We start from the raw sequence: 19,969 nt of genomic DNA, 5'->3' as shown, positions 1-19,969 counted from the left end.
TTATTGAAAGAGCTCGTAGAGGAGCAACAGGAGAGAAGCAACAAGGAAAGGACAGCCACACCAAAACATGTTCTAGAACATTTGATGAGAACATCAGAGTTGATGAGAAAATATTAACAGTAATTAGAAAGGAAGAACAGATTATTTACCAAATTTAAATCAGGTTGACATCAGAATTCCCAACAGCAACACTAAAGGCAAAAAGGAAACAGAGCACTTTCTATTTTTTTTTAGATAGGGTCTTGCTCTATTGCCCAGGCTGGAGTGCAATGGCATGATCATGGCTCAAAGCAGCCTCAAACTCCTGGGCTCAAGCAATTCTCCCACCTCAGTCTCCTCAGTAGCTCGGACTACAGGTATGTGCCACCATGCCTGCCTATTTTATTTTTAATTTTTTTTTATTTTTGTAGAGACAGGGTCTCGTTAAGTTGCCATGGTTGGTCTTAAACTCTTGGCCTCAAGCAATCCTTCCACCTCAGCCTCCTGGAGTAATTTTTAAAAAAGTATTGAAGGCAAATACTTTAAAGATGTAATATCATTTAAATTGGAGGGGGCAATCGATATATCTTCTGGTATACAAGGCCTCAGAAGATTCTGGAAACACTTTTGGAGGAAGTACTTCAGAAAGAAGAGAGCTATATCCAATGGGTGGTAATGAACTATGTGGGCTGTAATGTGAGGAAAGTCACTTAGTAAATTTAATTTTTGCCCAAAAGATTATTCCTTTCCCTGGAAATTATAGTCATAATAATTAAGAACTGAAACAGGACAATAACAACGTATTCTATGGTAAAGGTGAGAGGAGATACCGAGGGGAGTAGAAAGCATGTTAAAGTTCACATTAAGTTGTTGCATGTTAACTTGTTTAGTGACATGATGCACATTCTGATATGCTTAAGAAAATCGAAGGAAAAGTAAACATATTTCAGGTCTTATTATAGTTTGTGTAGAAAATATGGCTCTTAAACCAGCATAAAAACAATTTGATCTACGGAATAGAAGGCAGAAAAGGAGAATAAAAAGGAAACAACAAGAAACAATGAAAAAGAGAGAACAGAAAAATAAGCTAGAAGAAAAAATATCAAATAGTAACCAAAATGAATTATATAATTAATTTAAACTCACCGATCAAAGAAAGAGACCCTTAGAATGAATAAATGTATGCTGGCAAAAATTTGTCTGTAACAGGTAAAACAAAACAAAATACAGACAAAAGAAAACACAATGAGAACAAAGGGATGACAAAGTATACACCAGAAAAACATGGCCTGGAAGACATTTGGATTTAGGAATTTTGCTATCAGACAAAATAGAATTGAATGCCAAAACAAAACAAAACAAAACCCTCAAAAGCAAAGAGGGCAAGTTTATTTTGGTAAAAGGAAGGATATTTGAGGAAGCCATCATTAACCTAGTGCCACTAGAAATGTTATAACAAATACATAAATTAACAAGTAGCAGTATTGTGTGAGAAACAGATAAATTAACAAGCGTAATGGAAGAATTGGATACATTTCTTCCAAAAACTCATGAATCAAGCAGACATAAATAATCAAAGATGCAAAAGGCATTATTAAGATTGAACATATATAATACATAAAATTTTATCGAAAAGTAGAGGATGCATATTATTTTGAGCACACATTACTTATTCTTAGAAATATACCAGATACGTAAATTTTTAGATGAACTTATAGAATATCTCCATATTAGTTTAAAAGCTCAGTGTCTTGAAACTTAACATACTATAAAATAACATTTGGTTAAAAAACAAATCAAAAAGAAAACACAAAATATTTACAACTAAACAACAATAAAATTAATTACATGACAAATATTGTGTGGTGGCACTTAAAGCAAATTTCAAAGGAGATTTATAGCTTTAAATAGACTTTTTTGAAAACAAAAAGAGAAAATGTTTTTATTGTATTATAGTAATACCTACATAACATAAAAGTCACCAGTTTAACCATTTTTAAATGAATAATTCTGTAGCACTACGTACAATCACATTGTTGTGCACCCATCACTGTCATCCATCTCCAGAAACTTTTCATTTTCCCCACCTGCAACTTTGCACCCATTAAACAACATCTTCCCATTTCCTGCTCCTGCAGCCTCTGGCAGCCACCATTCTACTTTGTCTCTATGAATTTGAATAGGTAGGAACCACGTATAAGAGGAATCATACAATATTTGTTCTTTTGTGACTGACTTATTTCACTTAGCATAATGTCTAAAGGGATCATTCATGTTGTAGTCCGTGTCAAAATTTCCTTTTTAAAAAAATGCTGAACAGACTGGTCGCGGTGGTTCACGCCTTTAATCCCAGCACTTTGGAAGGCCGAGGCTGGTGGATCACTTACGGCCAGGAGTTTGAGACCAGCCTGGCCCACATGATAAAACCCCTTCTCTACTAAAAATACAAAAATTAACTGGGCGTGGTGGCATGAGCCTGTAATCCCAGCTATTCTAGAGGCTGAGCCATGAGAATCGCTTGAACCCGGGAGGTGGAGGTTGCAGTGAGCCGAGATCGCGCCACTGCACTCCAGCCTGGGCGACAGAGTGAGACTCTATCTCAAAAAAAAAAAAAAAAATGCTCAACAATATTTTGATTATCTATTCACGCCTGGGTTGCTTCTACTCTTGGCTATTGTGAATAATGCTGCTCTGAACATGCGGGTACAGATATCTGCTTGAGTTCTCGTTGTGAATTCTTTTGGGTATATATCCCAAAATACTTTTTGACAAAAATGAGTTGAGCATTCAACACAAAAGATTTGAATGAGTAACAGAACAAAAGTAAAGAAACAAGAGAGGGCTGGGCTTGGTGGCTCATGCCTATAATCCCAGCACTTTGGGAGGCCAAGGCGGGCAGATCAACTGAGGTCAGGGGTTCGGGACCACCTTGACCAACATGGTGAAACCCCGTCTCTAGTAAAAATACAAAAAATTAGCCGGGCATGTGATGGAGGGCGCCTGTATTCCCAGCTACTTGGGAGACTGAGGCAGGAGAATTGCTTGAACCCAGGAGGAGGAGGTTGCCGTAAGCTGCGATCTCACCACTGCACTCCAGCCTGAGCAACAGAGTGAGACTCTGTCTCAAAAAAAAAAAAAAAAAAAAAGACAGGGAAGACATATTAAAGAAAACGACAGATACGTGTAAAATTAAAAAGGCAGAAGATTGACAAATTAATATGCCTGTTTCTTGGGTGGCCACATATAGAAGAATGAAATTCACCTTATACAAAAATCAACTCAAGATGAATAAAAGACTTAAATCTAAGATCTAAAACCATAAAAATTCTAGAAGATAACCTATGAAAAACTCTTCTGGACATCGGCCTAGGCAAGGAATTTATGACTAGGACCCCAAAAGCAAATGTAACAAAAACAAAAATAAATAAAAGGGACTTAACTAAACTGAAAAAGCTTCTGTACAGCAAAATAAATAATCATCAGGTAAACAGACAACCCACAGAATGAAAGAATATATTTGCAAACTATGCATCTGACAAAGGACTAATATCCAGAATCTATAAGGAACTCAAATCAGCAAGAAAAAAAAAACAAATAATTCTATCAGAAAGTGAGTATTTCGCAAAAGAAGATATACAAATGGCCGAAAAAAGTATGAAGAAATGCTCAACATCACTAATCATCAGAAAAATGCAAATTAAAACCACAATGAGATACCACCTTACTTATCACAGCCAGAATGGCCATTATTCAAAAGTCAAAAAACAATAGACATTAGCATGGATATGGTGAAAGGGAATGTTTATACATTGCTGGTGGGAATATAAATTAGTATAACCTGTATGGAAAACAGTATGGAGATTTCTTAAAGTACTGAAAATAGATCTACCATTTGATCCAACAATCCCACTACTGGGTATCTATCCAAAGGAAAAAATGTCATTATATCAAAAAGTAACTATTGGGTGCGGTGGCTCACGCCTGTAATCTCAGTAGTTTGCTTTGTAATTTAAAGCCTACTATAAAAGCATTTTTATGGTATAAAAGTATCATATAAATCTAAGTTCACCTTTCAATCATGTGATTAATCAGTTGCTCAATTAAATAATTTATCTTTCTCCTATTGACTAGAAATATCTTTTATTATATATTATGTTCTTACATATATTTCATCTGTGCTTTCTTCTATTTCCTTCTTTTGAGCTATTTATTCTTGTACCAAAGTTTATTATTGTACCAAAGCCACATTTTTCTGATTATAGATTTGTAATATTTTTAATAGAGGGTATGTCAAGTCCTTCCCCTTAATTTTATGTTTCATAATTTTTTTTGCTATTCTCATATTAATTTTTTAGTTGAACTTCATGATTATTTTTTAGTATCTTTAATATAAAAATGCATATATTTCCCAATTGTTTGGGCATGATTAACATCTTTACAATATTTAGTCTTTCCCAAAAGAAAGAAAGCAAATCACTTCATCTATTAACATTTTCCCCCATAGATAGATTTTTATAGTTTTTGCTAAAAAGATTCTATACATCTTGATACATTAATTTCTGGACATTTCATATGAAGCTTAATATTGGAATATAAAGAAATTATCTTTAGGTCTTTTTTTTTTTTTTAAGAGACAGTGTCTCTCAGTCACTAAGGCTGGAATGCAGTGGTGTGATCATAACACCCTGTATCCTCCAACTCCTTGGCTCAAGTGATCCTCCTGCCCCAGCCTCTCAGTTAGCTGGGACTTCCAACTCTCAGCCCCAGCTTTACGTATTAAAAAAGGACTGTTCAGTATCCCTAAAGAAGATACTTTCAATCTGCTTGAAGGGTATAAAAGTGTCTCTTAGCACTTTGGAGAGTTAGTGGGAAGAATCTGGGGATTTTTATGTTGAGTTCATTATCATTGAGTGAATCCCTCAGTTTTCAGTGCTGTTCCTCTGTTTCCTTTATTTTATTTTATTATACTTTAAGTTTTAGGGTACATGTGAACAACGTGCAGGTTTGTTACATATGTATACATGTGCCATGTCGGTGTGCTGCACCCATTAACTCTCCATTTAGCATTAGGTATATCTCCTAATGCTATCCCTCCCCCCTCCCCCCCACCCCACAACAGTCCCTGGTGTGTGATGTTCCCCTTCCTGTGTCCATGTGTTCTCATTGTTCAATTCCCACCTTTGAATGAGAACATGCGGTGTTTGGTTTTTTGTCCTTGCGATAGTTTGCTGAGAATGATGGTTTCCAGTTTCATCCATGTCCCTACAAAGGACACGAACTCATCATTTTTTATGGCTGCATAGTATTCCATGGTGTATACGTGCCACATTTTCTTAATCCAGTCTATCGTTGTTGACTGTAAACTTGTTCCTCTGTTTTCAACTGTGTCTAGTGAATGTTCCCAGGCAAGTATACAGGCAAATGACTCTTCTCTCCAGAGAAAGAATATCTGCTCATCTACCGGAGTGGGGAAGAGCCAGTCCCCAGCTGTGTGGAAATGGGGAAAGGATCTCCAGTTAAATTGCGTCAGAGTCTTTCAACCAGTCCTCCTATTTTTAGCACCACTTTTATCCTCATTGCTGATTCCTGAATCCTTTGAGTATCCCACAAGGCAAATCAGGTTGCTTCTTAGATTTCTCCATTACTGGTTTAGGATTCTGCTTTTTCAGTCTGCTAAATCATAGTCTTTACCACATATTCGTTTATTTTATAGCCACCAAAATTTGTCTTATTTCCAATTTTATTTATCCTTGTGGTTTGTGCCTTACTAAGTAATGGCCCCAAATTTACTATCATTCAGCTGGAATTATGGGTAACAGTTGTTATAAATGCATGCACTCAAACCACTTTCTTTTAAAATCAGCAAAATAGTTGCACATAATTGAGAAGAGGAGGAGTGTCTCTCAATCCCACCAAGCCCTGGACTTGCATATCTTGCTAGTGGAGGCCTAGTGTTGCTGCACCACAGAAATGAAAGGATGTAAGTGATGCTCTTTTTGATGTATCTCACAGCTTGTCTAAACCACATGTGTCAGGCTGACACCATCATCTTCCCATCGCTCATCTCTATTTGCATTCTGATTACTTAACTGTGTATTCCATCTCTCACTCAGTCAGCTTGGCTGGAGTTTGGAGGTCCAATCATGACTCACTGCAGCCTTGAACGAATTCCTGGGCTCAAGGGACCCCCCTGCCTCAGCCTTTGCAGTATCTGGGACTACAGGCATGTGTGATATGGTTTGGATTTGCATCCCCGCCCAAATCTTATGTCGAATTGTAATCCCCAGTGTTGGAGGTGGGGCATGTAGGGAGGTGATTGGATCATGGCGGCAGATTTCTCCTTTTGGTGCTCTTCTTGTGATAGAGTTCTCATGAGATCTGGTTGGTTAAAAGTGTGTGGCACCTTCCCCTTCTTTCTCTTCCTCATGCTCTGGATATGTAAGATGTGCCTGCTGCCCCTTTGCCTTCTGCCATGACTTTAAGTTTCCTGAGGCCTCCCCAGCCATGCTTCCTGTACAGTCTGAGGAAGCATAAGGCAATTTAACCTCTTTTCTTTATAAATTATCCAGTCTCAGGAATATCTTTATAGCAGTGTGAGAGTGGATGAATACAGCATGCCACCATGTCTGGCTAATTTTTTAAATTTGTTATAGGTGGGTTCTCACTGTGTTGGCCAGGCTGGTCTTGGACTCCTGGCTTCAAGCAGTCCTCCTGCCTTGGCCTCCCAAAGCACTGGGATTACAGGCTTGAGCAACTGCACCTAGTAACACTAGTTTTCTTGATCTTGTTTGATTGGCTTGGTTGGCAAAAATTATTTCCTTTCCCATTATATGATTAACTGTTATGTTTAATTTCCAAAGTTAATATAGTATTACATATTTGTTTTATCATTATGGTAATTTTAAGAGATATCTTTAAAGATTTCTTGGAATTCCATGCATATATATCCATTTCCTGAAACTCTGTATCTCAGTTCCCTTATGTGTAAGACAGAGACAATGATGATACCTATTACTAGGACTATTGTGAGGATTAAATGAAATAAGACATGTAGAGTGATTGAACAGTGTTTTGCTCACAGAGTTCAATAAATGTCAACTCTTGTTTGTATTTTTATTACTGTGAGAGATGTAATGTATCTGAAATTAGCTTAGATCATGCAATTATCTTACAGCAACAATCCTAATGACTACTCTATATAATGCAGTGGCCTTAATGTAGAATGAAAGGTAGGAAAAAAACTTTAATAATATGGAAGGTATAAGGTAAATGGGGCATCAGATATTAGGGTGTATAGAGATAAAAGCTGTTTGTCTCAAGCACAAATAATAAAGACGCATATTGCTTATAAAGAACTTAAAACAGTAATGCAATCAATGAAAAGCTAGTCTACTTTTTATTATTATGACAGATTTGCAAGTCAGTGATAGAATACTTCTCCTATTGAGAGAAGACGGTTCCTATCTCCTTCTTTTTTGTTATGTGACACGTACAGGGCATAGAAGACATCTTTTGCCACCTAAATTTGCCTACAGCTATTATCGGATATGATCCTCTTTATATGAGACTTTAAACTGTGCCTAATACAGCACATGGTATGGCAGGGGTTCAGTCTATATTTAAAAATTGATGTCTTTTTTCTTGAACCCAGGTAAACATTGAAAAATATTTTTCTGCATAACTCACTACATAATAAATATTACACTGCTCCAATTCATAAATCATTTCCAAAGTATTCTTAGTCTGTTGCATATTCCTTACTGATGGTGATAAAAATTATTCAGTTTATTCATTTATATTTCTAACAGAAGTTTGATGCATAGTCTTTGTATTAGACTGCTGCTAGAGACTCAGTAAATCATCTTGAGACATCTACATCATTTGGAGATGGGGCATGCACAATTTAGAAAACTACTTGTCTTCAGTTTGCATCTTTAGTAAAGAGAAACATATTGTAGTCACAATCTAATGTGGAAATCACAATCTAAGGGCATATTGGAAGATCATATGTAGAACTTGGGTTGAAAACTATGTCGAATTTTAGGGACAGGAGTACTTCCTGATTGAGGATTCAGAGATAAGAGTGATGGGGTAGGAGACATTTATGAATACCAAATAACAGATGTATGTATTAACTACAATAAATGATTGGTGAATCGATGTTTGATTATTCACAACTTACATTGCAAATTCAAGTGGGGCATTCTTTCTGGAGCTATGCCAAAGGCAGTGTAAAGTATCACTATGACTGTAACCATGGTGGAATTCACAGTAAGAATTTCAGGGACTGGCCGGGTGCAGTGGCTCATGCCTGTAATCCCAGCACTTTGGGAGGCTGAGGCGGGAGGATCACTTGAGGTCAGGCGTTTTCGCCAACATGGCGAAAACCCGTCTCTACTAAGAATATAAAAATTAGTGGGCATGGTGGCGCGGGCCTGTAATCCCTGCTATTTGGGACGCTGAGGCAGGAGAATAGTTTGAACCCAGGAGGCAGAGGTTGCTGTGAGCTGAGATTGTGCCGCAGCACTCCAGACTAGGTGATAGAGTGAGACTCTGTCTCAAATAAAGAAAGAAAATATTCATGGACTGGGTGGATTTAATTGGCAAACTTAATTGACTGGGCTGAGAACCAGATTTGTTTGATGGATTTCATCCTCTCAAGCTTGGCCATATGCAGAACACTTTTGCTCGGGTGTTGCTATTAGATGTACTTATAATGACTATCCAGATATAGATGCCATTAATTATAACCTAATTAAAATTATAACAATATTTGACATTCTCAGATTAGTTTCAAAGTAGTTAGGTATCTGGTTAGCCTCATATCTCAGTATTTTTTATTTGCTTAAAGTAGCACTTTTCCACCATGCCATTTTCCTCTGGCTGAAGTGGAGGATTAGCAGGGCTGTTTTTACATTCTTAATGGTCTTCTTGTTTTTCTACATATCCATCATTTCAATGATTAAGATCAAATTATTTCTGGATCAATGTTGATATAAAATATAAGAGAAACTCCTACTGGAAGGTCGGTGTGAATGAAGCCCACTTTCCTGTTGACCAGATTCTCATTAACCTGGAGTTGTCTATTCACTTTACCATTTCTCCTATCTAACGTTCCTTGTTCATTATCTCCCTAAGGGGAAACACTGTACAGCTGTAGTGATAGGCGTCTGGCTCCAGAGACCCAGGACAGAAGCCTATGTGAGAGCCATGAACATTATGATTGCTTTCTTCTTCCACCTTCTTTACAATTTGGGAACTTCCCTATCATCCGTCAGCCCCTTTCTATGCAAGAGGAAAATAGTGGCACTAGGTGATTACCTATCCATTAAGTCACTCATTTATCCTGATTATGGAAAACAACAAGGTTAGAAAAGCCCTTTAAAGATTGCCGTGTCAATTTAAAAATGCTTCAAAGTAGCAAAAAGAGGAAATCCTTAACTCCATACACAGACTTAAAAACTTTCACCTTATTTGTTTTTGTCTTTGAGCACCAGTGAATTTTCAAAGAATTGTCAGAACTGTATTTCAGATAACCATAGGCAGCTTTTAACCTACGGGCAACAAGCAGAAACAAAGGTTTCCTTTCTCCAGCTAGAAGGTAATAAAATAGTATTCACAGATCTCTGAAGAGAAACAAGTGTAAATCTTATATGTTCAGCCATTCTATCATTCAAGTGTGAGGGTAAAAACAAGTCATTTATGGACAATGCCACGGCTCAGAAATACCGCTACACTTGCATCTTTCCTGAGAAAAATAGAGCCAAGTCAAGATAAAACAATCAATAAAAGGCACAGCATGGCTAATAAGCAGCAGTGGTGATTGAACACTCAAACCAGAAAACTTTTACTTGTTTAAACAATTTTTGTTTATGTGGCTTTGAATTTTATTTAAAAATACAAGTAAATGAATTATATGACTAATAATGTAAAGAACCATCAGCAGTAGTTCGGAAGTAAATTCTAGATGTTTTCAACAAAATCAAAGAGCTAGGAAGAGCTCAGGGAGAAAATAATTTTATAATAAATGGGGTCCTTTTGAAGCAGGAGTATTATAATCGATCTTGTTAAATTTGCTACGTTTACTGAAAATTATGAATTTAATTCACTTTATAAACACTTTAATGGTAACTACTAGTAGATTAGAAATACGGGTAAGAACTTTTTTTTTTAACCACTGGAGTGACAAGAAAAGGCAGTATAAAGTCTTGGTCAACTCAGCAAAAGTCAGGAAAGAAAATAAATCGAAAGCAAAATAAACAAGAAAAGACAAAAATAAGATATCAATCATAAGATCAAATGTACTAATCAGTACTACAAATGGTTTAATTCCATTAAATCTCTCCCATAAGTGGTCTGTAGCGGGATTTGTATGAAAAAGTCAAATCCAACGATAAACTATTTATAACAACAAAAAAAGAGATAGGGATATAAGTATCACATACAAGCACACAAAAATAACAGAAGACTGAAAGTTTTAATATCAGACAAACAAGTAAATGAACAAGTGCCATGAACAGTCATATGGATATTTGCAAAATATGTGTCTATATATTAAGGCAAATCATACCAAATATACTCTCCAAATTTGATATAAAAATCCATCTAGTTAGCTGCGCATAGTGGCTTATGCCTGTAATCCCAGCACTTTAGGAGGCTGAGGCGGGAGGATTGTTTGAGATCAGGACTTTGAGACCAGTCTAGGCAACAAAGCAAGACCCTGTCTCTACAAAACACAGAAGAAAATAGCTGGGCATGGTGGTGCGTACCTAAAATCCTAGGTACTCAGGAGGAGGAGGATTGTTTGAGCCCAGGCGGTTGAGGCTGGAGGGAGCCATGGTTGTGCCACTGCACTCCAGCCTTGGTGACAGGGCAAGACCCTATCTCAAAACATCTCACAGATGTTTGTACCCATCTGTGTATTTTAGCTTCTGAAAAATGATGATTCATTTTTAAATAGTTAAATAAAAATGTATTTCTCAAAATATATAAAGAAAAGAAAAGGAAATTTAGATAAAAACAGAGAGCCATGGTTCTTTTCTGGGCCATATTACATTCATACACACAGCAAATAAATCACGGAAGAGTGGATATATATAAGAAAATTAGTGACAGTGTCCAGTTGCATTTCAGATGACAACAGCATACAATTATTAGCTTCATTCTTTCACATTGTAGCCCTTACAAAACTCTTATGTTTAATTAAAGGACTGAAAACTTTTAAATTTTCTAAATGGCTATAATGCCACCACTTCGAAGTTTTGTTGTGCTAGTTAAATGGCATAATGTATAAAAATGCCTGGCACTGTGCTTTGCACATGCTGAGTGCTCAATAACAGATGCCAATATTATTTTAAAGAGACCTTGCCCTATCTGAATTTTCCAAATAAGTGCTAATAAAGCTTTTGTTTATCACCTAGGCCCAGAGTAGAATTTTATACTCTTGATTCACAGTAAAACAGAATTTAAATTTCATTTATAATTATCAAAACTTGTTAGGATGAGAAAAAGTAAAGCAGATATTATCCTATATAACTGGAAGTTTCTTCTACAGTACCTTGGTATTCATTGAAAATAGTTGGATTTCAATAATAGGTATGAGTTGCCTCAATTTTTAAAAAATTAACTAAAATTAACTATGTGCAAGTTGTATGACTCACTTAGAAAACAAATGTTTGCCTTCTTAAATATGGCTCCTTGAGCCAATAGTAATTAGATCCCCCTTCCTTATGCCTATGAAATAACAAGAAATAAATCAATGGAGACAATCGCTTGCCCTCACACCCTAACACATACCCTTAGAGAGAGACCAGAGAAAAGTTAGTTTGGTTCTCATGAACAGAAGCAGATGGAGGTGGAAGGAGCCATGTTCACTAGATATAACATGATTGATGTTAAAAAAAAAAATCAGTAGAATGGAACTCTGACATCTAGCTCTACTATGCTCCCACGAGAGATGATGAAGATCTGAGTCCAAAGCACTCAAGACCTGGTTCTCATGCAACCATTTAACACTATGTCAGCTTTAAATTACATCTGTCCCAAGAATGGTCCTCAGACCCAGCAGTGGGGCCAGAGATGAATGGAAGCCCACCTACATTGTTGAGGATGATCTTCTTTTCTCAGTCAACCAATTTAAATGCTAATCTCTTTCAGACAGCATCACAGACACACCCAGAAATCATGTTTTAAGTTCAGGGATACAAACACAGGTTTGTTTCATAGGTAAGCTTGTGTTGTGGGGGTTTGTTGTACAGATTATTTCATCACCCAGGAATTAAGCCTAGTACCTAATAGTTATTTTTCTGATCCTCTTCATCCTCCCACCCTCCACCCTCCAAGAGGCCTCAGTGTGTGGTGTTCCCCTCTATGAGTCCATGTGTTCTCATAATTTAGCTCCCACTTCTAAATGAGAACAGGCAGTATTTGGTTTTCAGTTTTTGTGTTAGTTTGCTAAAGATAATGGCCTCCAGCTCCATCCATATCCCTGAAAAGGACATGATCTTATTCTTTTTTACAGCTGCATAGTATTTCATGGTGTATATGTACCACATTTTCCTTACCAGTCTATCATTGATGGGCATTTGGGTTGATTCCATGTCTTTGCTATTATGAACAGTACTGCAATGAACATTTGCATGTATGTGTCTTTATAATAGAATGATTTATATTCCTCTGGGCATATACCCTGTAATGGGATTGCTGGGTCGAATGGTAGTTTTGTCTTTAGATCTTTGAGGAACTGACACACTGTCTTCCACAATGGCTGAACTACTGTACATTCCCACCAACAGTGTATAAGCACTTCTTTTTCTCCACAACCTCACTGGCATTTGTTATTTTTTGACTTTTTAATAATAGTCATTCTGACTGGTGTGCGATGATATCTCATTGTGGTTTTGATTAATTTTTCTTGAATGATCAGGGATATTGAGCTTCTTTTCATATGCTCGTTGGTTGTCATGCATTTTCTTAAGTTAATGTATGCACAAATGCAAGTCAATCATTTTATCCAGAGCCAGGCATATAGTAAGAGTTCTAGAAATGATACCTTTTATTATTGCTGTTGTTACTATTGTTTTTTATAATTAGTAAAATACATGGCTGCTATAGTTTGAATATGTCCCCCAAAGTTCATGTGATAGAAGCTTGATCCCCAATGTGGAGGTTTTTGGAGGTGGAAACTTTAAGAAGTGTTTAGGTCATGAAGGCACAACCCTTATAAATGGCTTAACACAATTATTGAGTAGTAGGTTTGTTACTACAGGAGCTGATTCCTTATAAAAGGACAAGTTAAGCCCCATTCTCCTTCTCTCTCTCTCTTTTTGCCCTTCTCCCATAAGATGACACAGTAAGAAATCCTTTACCACATGCTGGCACCTTTATATTGGACTTTCCAGACTCCAGAATTGAGAAATAAATTTCTTTCTTTATAATTTTCCCAGTTTGTGGTATTTTGTTACAGCAGCACAAAGCAGGCTAAGACAGGAAATTGGTATGGGAGGAGCAGGCTAGAAAAAGCCTAGATTGACATAAATTTTGCATTAAGAGTGATTCCACTGAGGTCTCAGGAGAGGATAGCTGTAGGGAAAGTCTGAAACTTCTTAGAGATTACTTTTTTTGGTCCTGATGAGAATGTTGGTAGACATATACGTAGAGTAAACACCATTCTGATGAGGTCTTAGGTGGAAAAGATAAATGTCTTATTGGAAACTGGAGTAAGGATCATCCTTGTTATGAAGTGGCAAAAAAAACTTGGCAGAATTCTGTTCATGCCCTATGGCTTTATGGGAGGCAGAATTTAAGAGAGGTGAACTAGGATATCTGATGGAAGAGACATCTCAGCAGCAAAACATTCAGTGGGTTCCATGGCTTCTTTCAAGCACATATAGTAAAATGTTGAGGAGAGAGAAATGATTTAAAGATGGAATGTATAATGAAAAGTGAAGACTAATAGAAAAATTTGGAGAACTGTCAGCCTGGCCATATAAAGAATAAAAAAGCATGTTTGAGAGAGAAAAAGAAGGGTTTGGCCAAGTGGTCATTTGCTGAAAAGATTAATCTGGCTAGAAGGAAGCCAAGTTCTATTCATAAGACAATGGGAGAATGACCTGGAAGATATTTCTGAGATCATGGAGTTAGGACCAGGAGTTAGGCAAGTTAGGACCTTAAGGGCAAGGCTTCCAGAGAGGTGCCTGAAAGACCTCAGCATTCACTGCCCTGTCCTGCCTCACAACACCAGTCTGGGAGATCTACAGGCACAAAACTCCAACCTGTGAGAGCTGCTCAGGAGTGAACTGAGACAAGCAAAGCTGTGGAGGTGAGGCTGCCTGGGGAACTGGGGGCCCAATCCCTGACCCAGTGGGTCTAGAAGTTGGGACATGGAGTCAAAGATTATTCTCAACCCTTAGGATTTAATATGGTTTGCCCTGCTGGGTTTTGGACTTACTTAAGGCCAATTGCCCCTCTTTTCTTGCCTATTTTTCCCAGGAATGGAAATGTCTTTCACATGCCTGTCCCACCACTGAATTTCAGAAGTAGGTAACTTGTTTTGATTCCACAGGCTCATGGCTGGAGAATTTGCCTCAGGATGAATTGTGCCTTGAGTCTTATCCATATCTGACTTGGATGAGACTCTGGAGTTTGGACTTTTAAGTTGGTGCTGAAATGAGTTACAATGTGGGGGCTACTGGAAGGGAGGAAATGAATTTTGCATGTGTGAAGGACATACATTTGGGGGCCTGGGGGTGAAATGCTATGATTTGAATGTGTCCCACAAAGTTCACTTGTTGGAGACCTGGAGGTATTGGGAGGTGGGACCTTTAAAAGGTGTTAGGTCATGAGGGCATTACCCTCATGGATGGATCCATGCTGTTATCACAGGAGTGGGTTTATCACGTGAGTTGGTTTCTTTTAAAAGCATGAGTTTAACTCTGTCTCTGTCTCCCTCTCTGACGTTCTGCCATGGGATGATGCAGCAAGAAGGCCTCTGCCAGAGGCTAACACATTGATATTGAACTTCCCATCCTCCCAAACTGTGAGAAATCAATTTCTTTTCTTTATAAATTACCCAGTTTGTGATAGTCTGTTATGGCAGCACAAGCAGACTAAGATAATCCCTAAAGTTGTATATGATTTCTCCCTTAGATATTATTTGGTTTCTTCTCAACTAATTTCTTGGTTCATTTCTAAAATCATTCAGGTATTTCAAAAGAGATATAGTTGAACAAGTGGACATAAATAGCATATCAGTTACCATCCTCACATTGGCAAGAACCGTTATAATTAGTACCAACATCCTTTACATTAACATATGAAGTGCAAGTTCTGGCTAAATAAAATCCTTTGCAGTTCAGTTCTTAGACTTATTAGATAAGAGAACATAAATGTTTTATACCTTGACTCCAGTAATGCTTCAGGTATAGATTCCCCTGGTACCTGTGGACAAAACAGAGAATAAGGGCTACAGCATGGTACAATCCACATTTGTAAATTTGTAAGTGGTCAAACCACTACTCTGCCCATTGAAAGACTATAAGGCATGCCACAGATCCTCTTCCTCCTATTCTGAACAAGATTCTGACCAATATTTTTCTCACATACTTTGATGAAGAGACTTTTAGATTGAATTTTAATATTTACGATCTGTAAATTCTTCCTCTAGATCTTCCACAGCTAAAGATACAAATGGAAATTCATTAGGCAAAGAAAATGCAAAAAGAGTAACAATATCGGTCTGTGTTTGCATAATAGTGAAGGAGAAACTCTCTTGTTACCCATCACCCCACTTGGAAAAGTACAGCCCATAGGTTTTGAAAAAGAAAAAATATTGAGTGACTGGACTAGGTGAAAGGAGCAGGGCTGGTCTTCATGGAGAGAGGGGATGGCTGATATGATATTAGAAGTAGTTACTTTAGACGGGAAGACAGTCTATAATTAAGATACCAAGCAGGGAAACTGAATATATCCAATGACACAGTCAGAGAACTTAATGTTCTCAAATAATACCTAAAATGAGAAAAAAAGTGTGATAATGGTTTAAATTTTTTAAAACTCTGGAATGTTTGATTATAGTCAATATGTATTAATTATAAGCTAATTATGTGGGCATAAAAGCTCAGGTATTTTCAGACTTAAACTGTTGATGGTATGAAGAAATGCAAAAGATGTCTGCAGATTTTTGCAGATTAAAAATTAGCTCAGCTAATTTTTAACTATGTTGCCCAGGCTAATCTTGAACTCCTGGGCTCAAGTGATCCTCCTGCCTTGGCCTCCCAGTGTGCTGGGATTACAGGGGTGAGCCATCATGTCCAGCCTATAATTTCTTAAAATGTATTTTTCTTGCCTTACATTGATCAATAGAAACCTTAAAAAAAATAGACCTAGTAAGATGGTTATCACTGACTTGGTCCTAAACTCAGGGAGAAGGATTTCAGTGTATCATCGACAGCTATAACATTTGCTCTAGGTTTTTTTTTTAATACTTTTCATCAGGAAATAGAGTATTTCATTTGATTCCCAGTTTGCTAAGAATATTTGTGAACAGATGCAGAATTGTATCAAATTTTTTTCTGAATGTTTCTCTTTTAATCTGTTAATGTATTGAATTACATTAACTGGTTTTCTAATACTTCATTATTGGGGTCTCATTGACTCTTTAATCCGTGGTAGTTTGCTTTGTCATCAGTTGAGCTGCTCTTGCTAAGTTAACTAGGTAGTTCCTTGGTCCTCAATCTAGTAAGTGACTTTTCATTAATATCATGAAGCACTGATTACCCTCCTTGTAACACTCCTTGCTCTTAGTAGCTTTGAAATCCTAGTCTCTTGGTTTTCCTCTTCCTTCTGATGGCTTCTTAATTTTTCCTTTGGTATCTTTATCGTCTAGTGTTCCTCAGGGCCCTTGGAGCGCCTCACCTCTAATAAAATCAAATATGTGTTGATGTTCTCCAAACCTCCCCATGTGGTCCAAATTTCTTTTCTGAGCTGCAGTCACAAATATCAAAGTGCCTACTCCAACTTTCCACTTGGATGACTTTACAGATACTCCAAAATGTTCAAAACAGAACTCATCTTCCAACTTTTCTTCTTTCTCCTATTTTTTGGCTTCTAAACCTATTCTTCCTCCAGTGATTCCCTCAGATCACAGTACCACATGCATCCAGGAGTGAAAGGAGAGCTTAAATGTCATTGCAGAATCCTCCTCCTTTTTCTAGCCTCCAAATCCATCACACAGACTATTGATTCTTTCCCTTAAATGTTTCTCATAGCCATATATTTCTTTCCATCTCTAGACACTAACTTGGCCAAAGCTATCATTCTTCTTCCTGAGATATTGCTACATTTCTTCATTTTCATTCAGCCTTTGTCTCAGAAACTCCTTCCTTTTTCTTTCTGTCTCTCTCTTCCTTTCCTCTTTCTCATCCTTTCTTCCCTCCCTCTCTTCTTTCTTTCCTTCCTTTCTTGCTTACTTTTTCTCCTCCTGTCTTACTATAATTTTAAATATCTGTGCTAAATGAAAATAATTTTGTTCATAGGAAATAACTTACCAGTATTTCTTTATACAACATCATTCTTAAAATATACACTTTTAAATGTTAATTAATAGAATTTAATTGAGGAGTATGACAGCAACATTAAAAAGGTCCAAGTTTTAAAAATTATTTCATTCATTTTTTGGGTTAATTTTTGTCTGGCAACACTTGAACACTAATTTCTAGTAACAGAATATCTGTTTGCTGACCATAAACCAAGACACATAATCTGTAACTTTGAGTTCAATTATGATGCATTAGGGGTTTTTGTCAAAATAATTGTTCCTACATTGTAGAACAAATACTTTTGTTTCCTCTTTCCTTATTTCATCTAAAACAATTTTCTACCTGTCTATTAAGCCTAAATTGGTAGCAATATATCTCTGGCCAAAAAAAAAAAAAAATAGAACATATATAAAACCAAGGTAAAGAGCAAAACTATGTTTAATTTTGAATAAGTTACTATAAGATACCTGAGCAACATTTAGACCGAAATATCAGTAGGACTTTAATTTCAAAAAAGTAGTTTGGGTTTCAGTGTCTTTTGGATATTACTCAATCAGTTCAAAATATGACTTGAGTTTCCTCATGAAATTCTAAGTATTTTCCAGATCCAAGGCAAATGTCACCTCCGTTTTCTCCCCAACAGTAGTGTTTGTAGTTCCCTTTTCTGCTTTAATAGTACATTTTATTCTTGATTCTGTCCCATTGTTTTTTTCCTGTTTTCACCATTTTATAGACTTCTTAATGCTTTTTGGTGGTAAATATATTGCATTTGCATAAGGTCAGAAACATAGCAGGCACTAATAAAATATATTCGTTGAATAATAACAAATTAGATTATATCTACAGCTTCCTCTGAAAAACAATAAAGATATTTGGATCCAAGTGGTGTAGTATTTCAGGTAAGCAGAAATGTACAAATCAGAGAAAGGGGGGGATCTAGTCTATATTTGAATGTTAACATACTTGACTTTATCCTTTTAATCATTACCACAAGTGGAAAGTTTCAGCCCATGCCAATGATAAATGGACACAGAAACTGTTTGGTTTAGAATTCAGTAGCTCTTTCAAATAAATGAAAACACTTCCGTGAAGGTATGTGAGACTTCATCGCTTAGTAGATCTTTTGGGATTAAGATCTGAATTATAGTAAAAATAGGCAAAGACTTCCTTAAGTATATGACACTGTATCCAACAGCAGAAGGTTCTGATCAAGACTGGAAGTGCAATAAAAGCAATGAAGATAAGTATCAGAAATGAATGCTCTTCTGCAATGGTTTGATTGTAAATTTATTAATGATACAAAGTATTAAAAGCTTGGATTTTTTGTCTCTAGAAATGCCCACTGAATTGGATAAAATCTTTCTGATTCTGGCAATAGTGGAATTCATCATCGGCCTGCTGGGGAATGTGTTCATTGGCCTGGTAAACTGCTCCGAAGGGATCAAGAACCAAAAGGTCTTCTCAGCTGACTTCATCCTCACCTGCTTGGCTATCTCCACAATTGGACAACTCTTGGTGATACTGTTTGATTCATTTCTAGTGGGACTTGCTTCACATTTATATACCACATATAGACTAGGAAAACTTGTTATTTTGCTTTGGCACATGACTAATCACTTGACAACCTGGCTTGCCACCTGCCTAAGCATTTTCTATTTCTTTAAGATAGCCCACTTCCCCCACTCCCTTTTCCTCTGGCTGAGGTGGAGGATGAACGGAATGATTGTTATGCTTCGTACATTGTCTTTGTTCTTACTGATTTTTGACAGTTTAGTGCTAGAATTATTTATTGATATCTCACTCAATATAATAGATAAAAGTAATCTGACTTTATATTTCGATGAAAGTAAAACACTCTATGATAAACTCTCTATTTTAAAAACTCTTCTTAGCTTGACCAGTTTTATCCCCTTTTCTCTGTCCCTGACCTCATTGCTTTTTTTATTTCTGTCCTTGGTGAGACATACTAGAAATTTGAAGCTCAGTTCCTTGGGCTCTAGAGACTCCAGCACAGAGGCCCATAGGAGGGCCATGAAAATGGTGATGTCTTTCCTTTCCCTCTTCATAGTTCATTTTTTTTCCTTACAAGTGGCCAATTGGATATTTTTTATGTCGTGGAACAACAAGTACATAAAGTTTGTCATGTTAGCCTTAAATGCCTTTCCCTCGTGCCACTCATTTATTCTCATTCTGGGAAACAGCAAGCTGCGACAGACAGCTGTGAGGCTACTGTCGCATCTCAGAAACTATACAAAAACATCAAACCCTTTACCTTTGTAGACAGACTTTCCGGAAGCTTTTCTAAGAGAATAACTCAACGAGGATGAACTTAGGGATCACTTCCACTTTTTTTTTTTTTTTCTACTGGGTTTCTCTAAATATTTTGGAACATAAATGAAATCCTACCAGGTTGCTTTTGATGGTAATTCACACATTGCCAGTCGATACCATTT

General features: G+C 36.8%; 2 protein-coding genes across 11 annotated transcripts in view; one reads left to right on the top strand and one right to left on the bottom strand.

Moving 5' to 3' along the window:
* SMIM10L1 (small integral membrane protein 10 like 1) overlaps positions 1–19,969 on the bottom strand; it is a 278,859-nt gene that overhangs the window by 243,784 nt on the left and 15,106 nt on the right. For 9 of the 10 annotated variants that reach the window (XR_008493063.2, XM_054445346.2, XM_063672424.1 and 6 more), the window contains exon 2: positions 15,377–15,417. Coding sequence is in view for 9 of the 10 variants with exons in the window: in XM_054445346.2 (XP_054301321.1) it covers positions 15,377–15,417 (41 nt within the window). In the remaining variant the exon portion in view is untranslated. Of the gene's footprint in view, positions 1–3,836; positions 5,467–15,376; positions 15,418–19,969 lie in introns of those variants that run through there. The other variant, XM_063672426.1, reaches the window with a different exon arrangement.
* On the top strand, positions 18,788–19,864 carry TAS2R42 (taste 2 receptor member 42). Its single transcript, XM_054445353.2, has one exon. The coding sequence runs from the start codon at positions 18,810–18,812 to the stop codon at positions 19,794–19,796; it is 987 nt and encodes a 328-aa protein (XP_054301328.2). The 5' UTR covers positions 18,788–18,809; the 3' UTR covers positions 19,797–19,864.

The sequence above is a fragment of the Pongo pygmaeus genome, chromosome 10 (assembly GCF_028885625.2).
Source record: "Pongo pygmaeus isolate AG05252 chromosome 10, NHGRI_mPonPyg2-v2.0_pri, whole genome shotgun sequence".
Lineage (NCBI taxonomy): Eukaryota > Metazoa > Chordata > Mammalia > Primates > Hominidae > Pongo > Pongo pygmaeus.
Note: the sequence above shows the minus strand (reverse complement) of the source record. Positions and strands in the feature narration are given on the sequence as shown.

What these genes read in the sequence shown, in the direction of transcription:
- TAS2R42 (XM_054445353.2), top strand. Translation starts at nt 18,810, where the DNA reads ATGATACAAAGTATTAAAAGCTTGGATTTTTTGTCTCTAGAAATGCCC.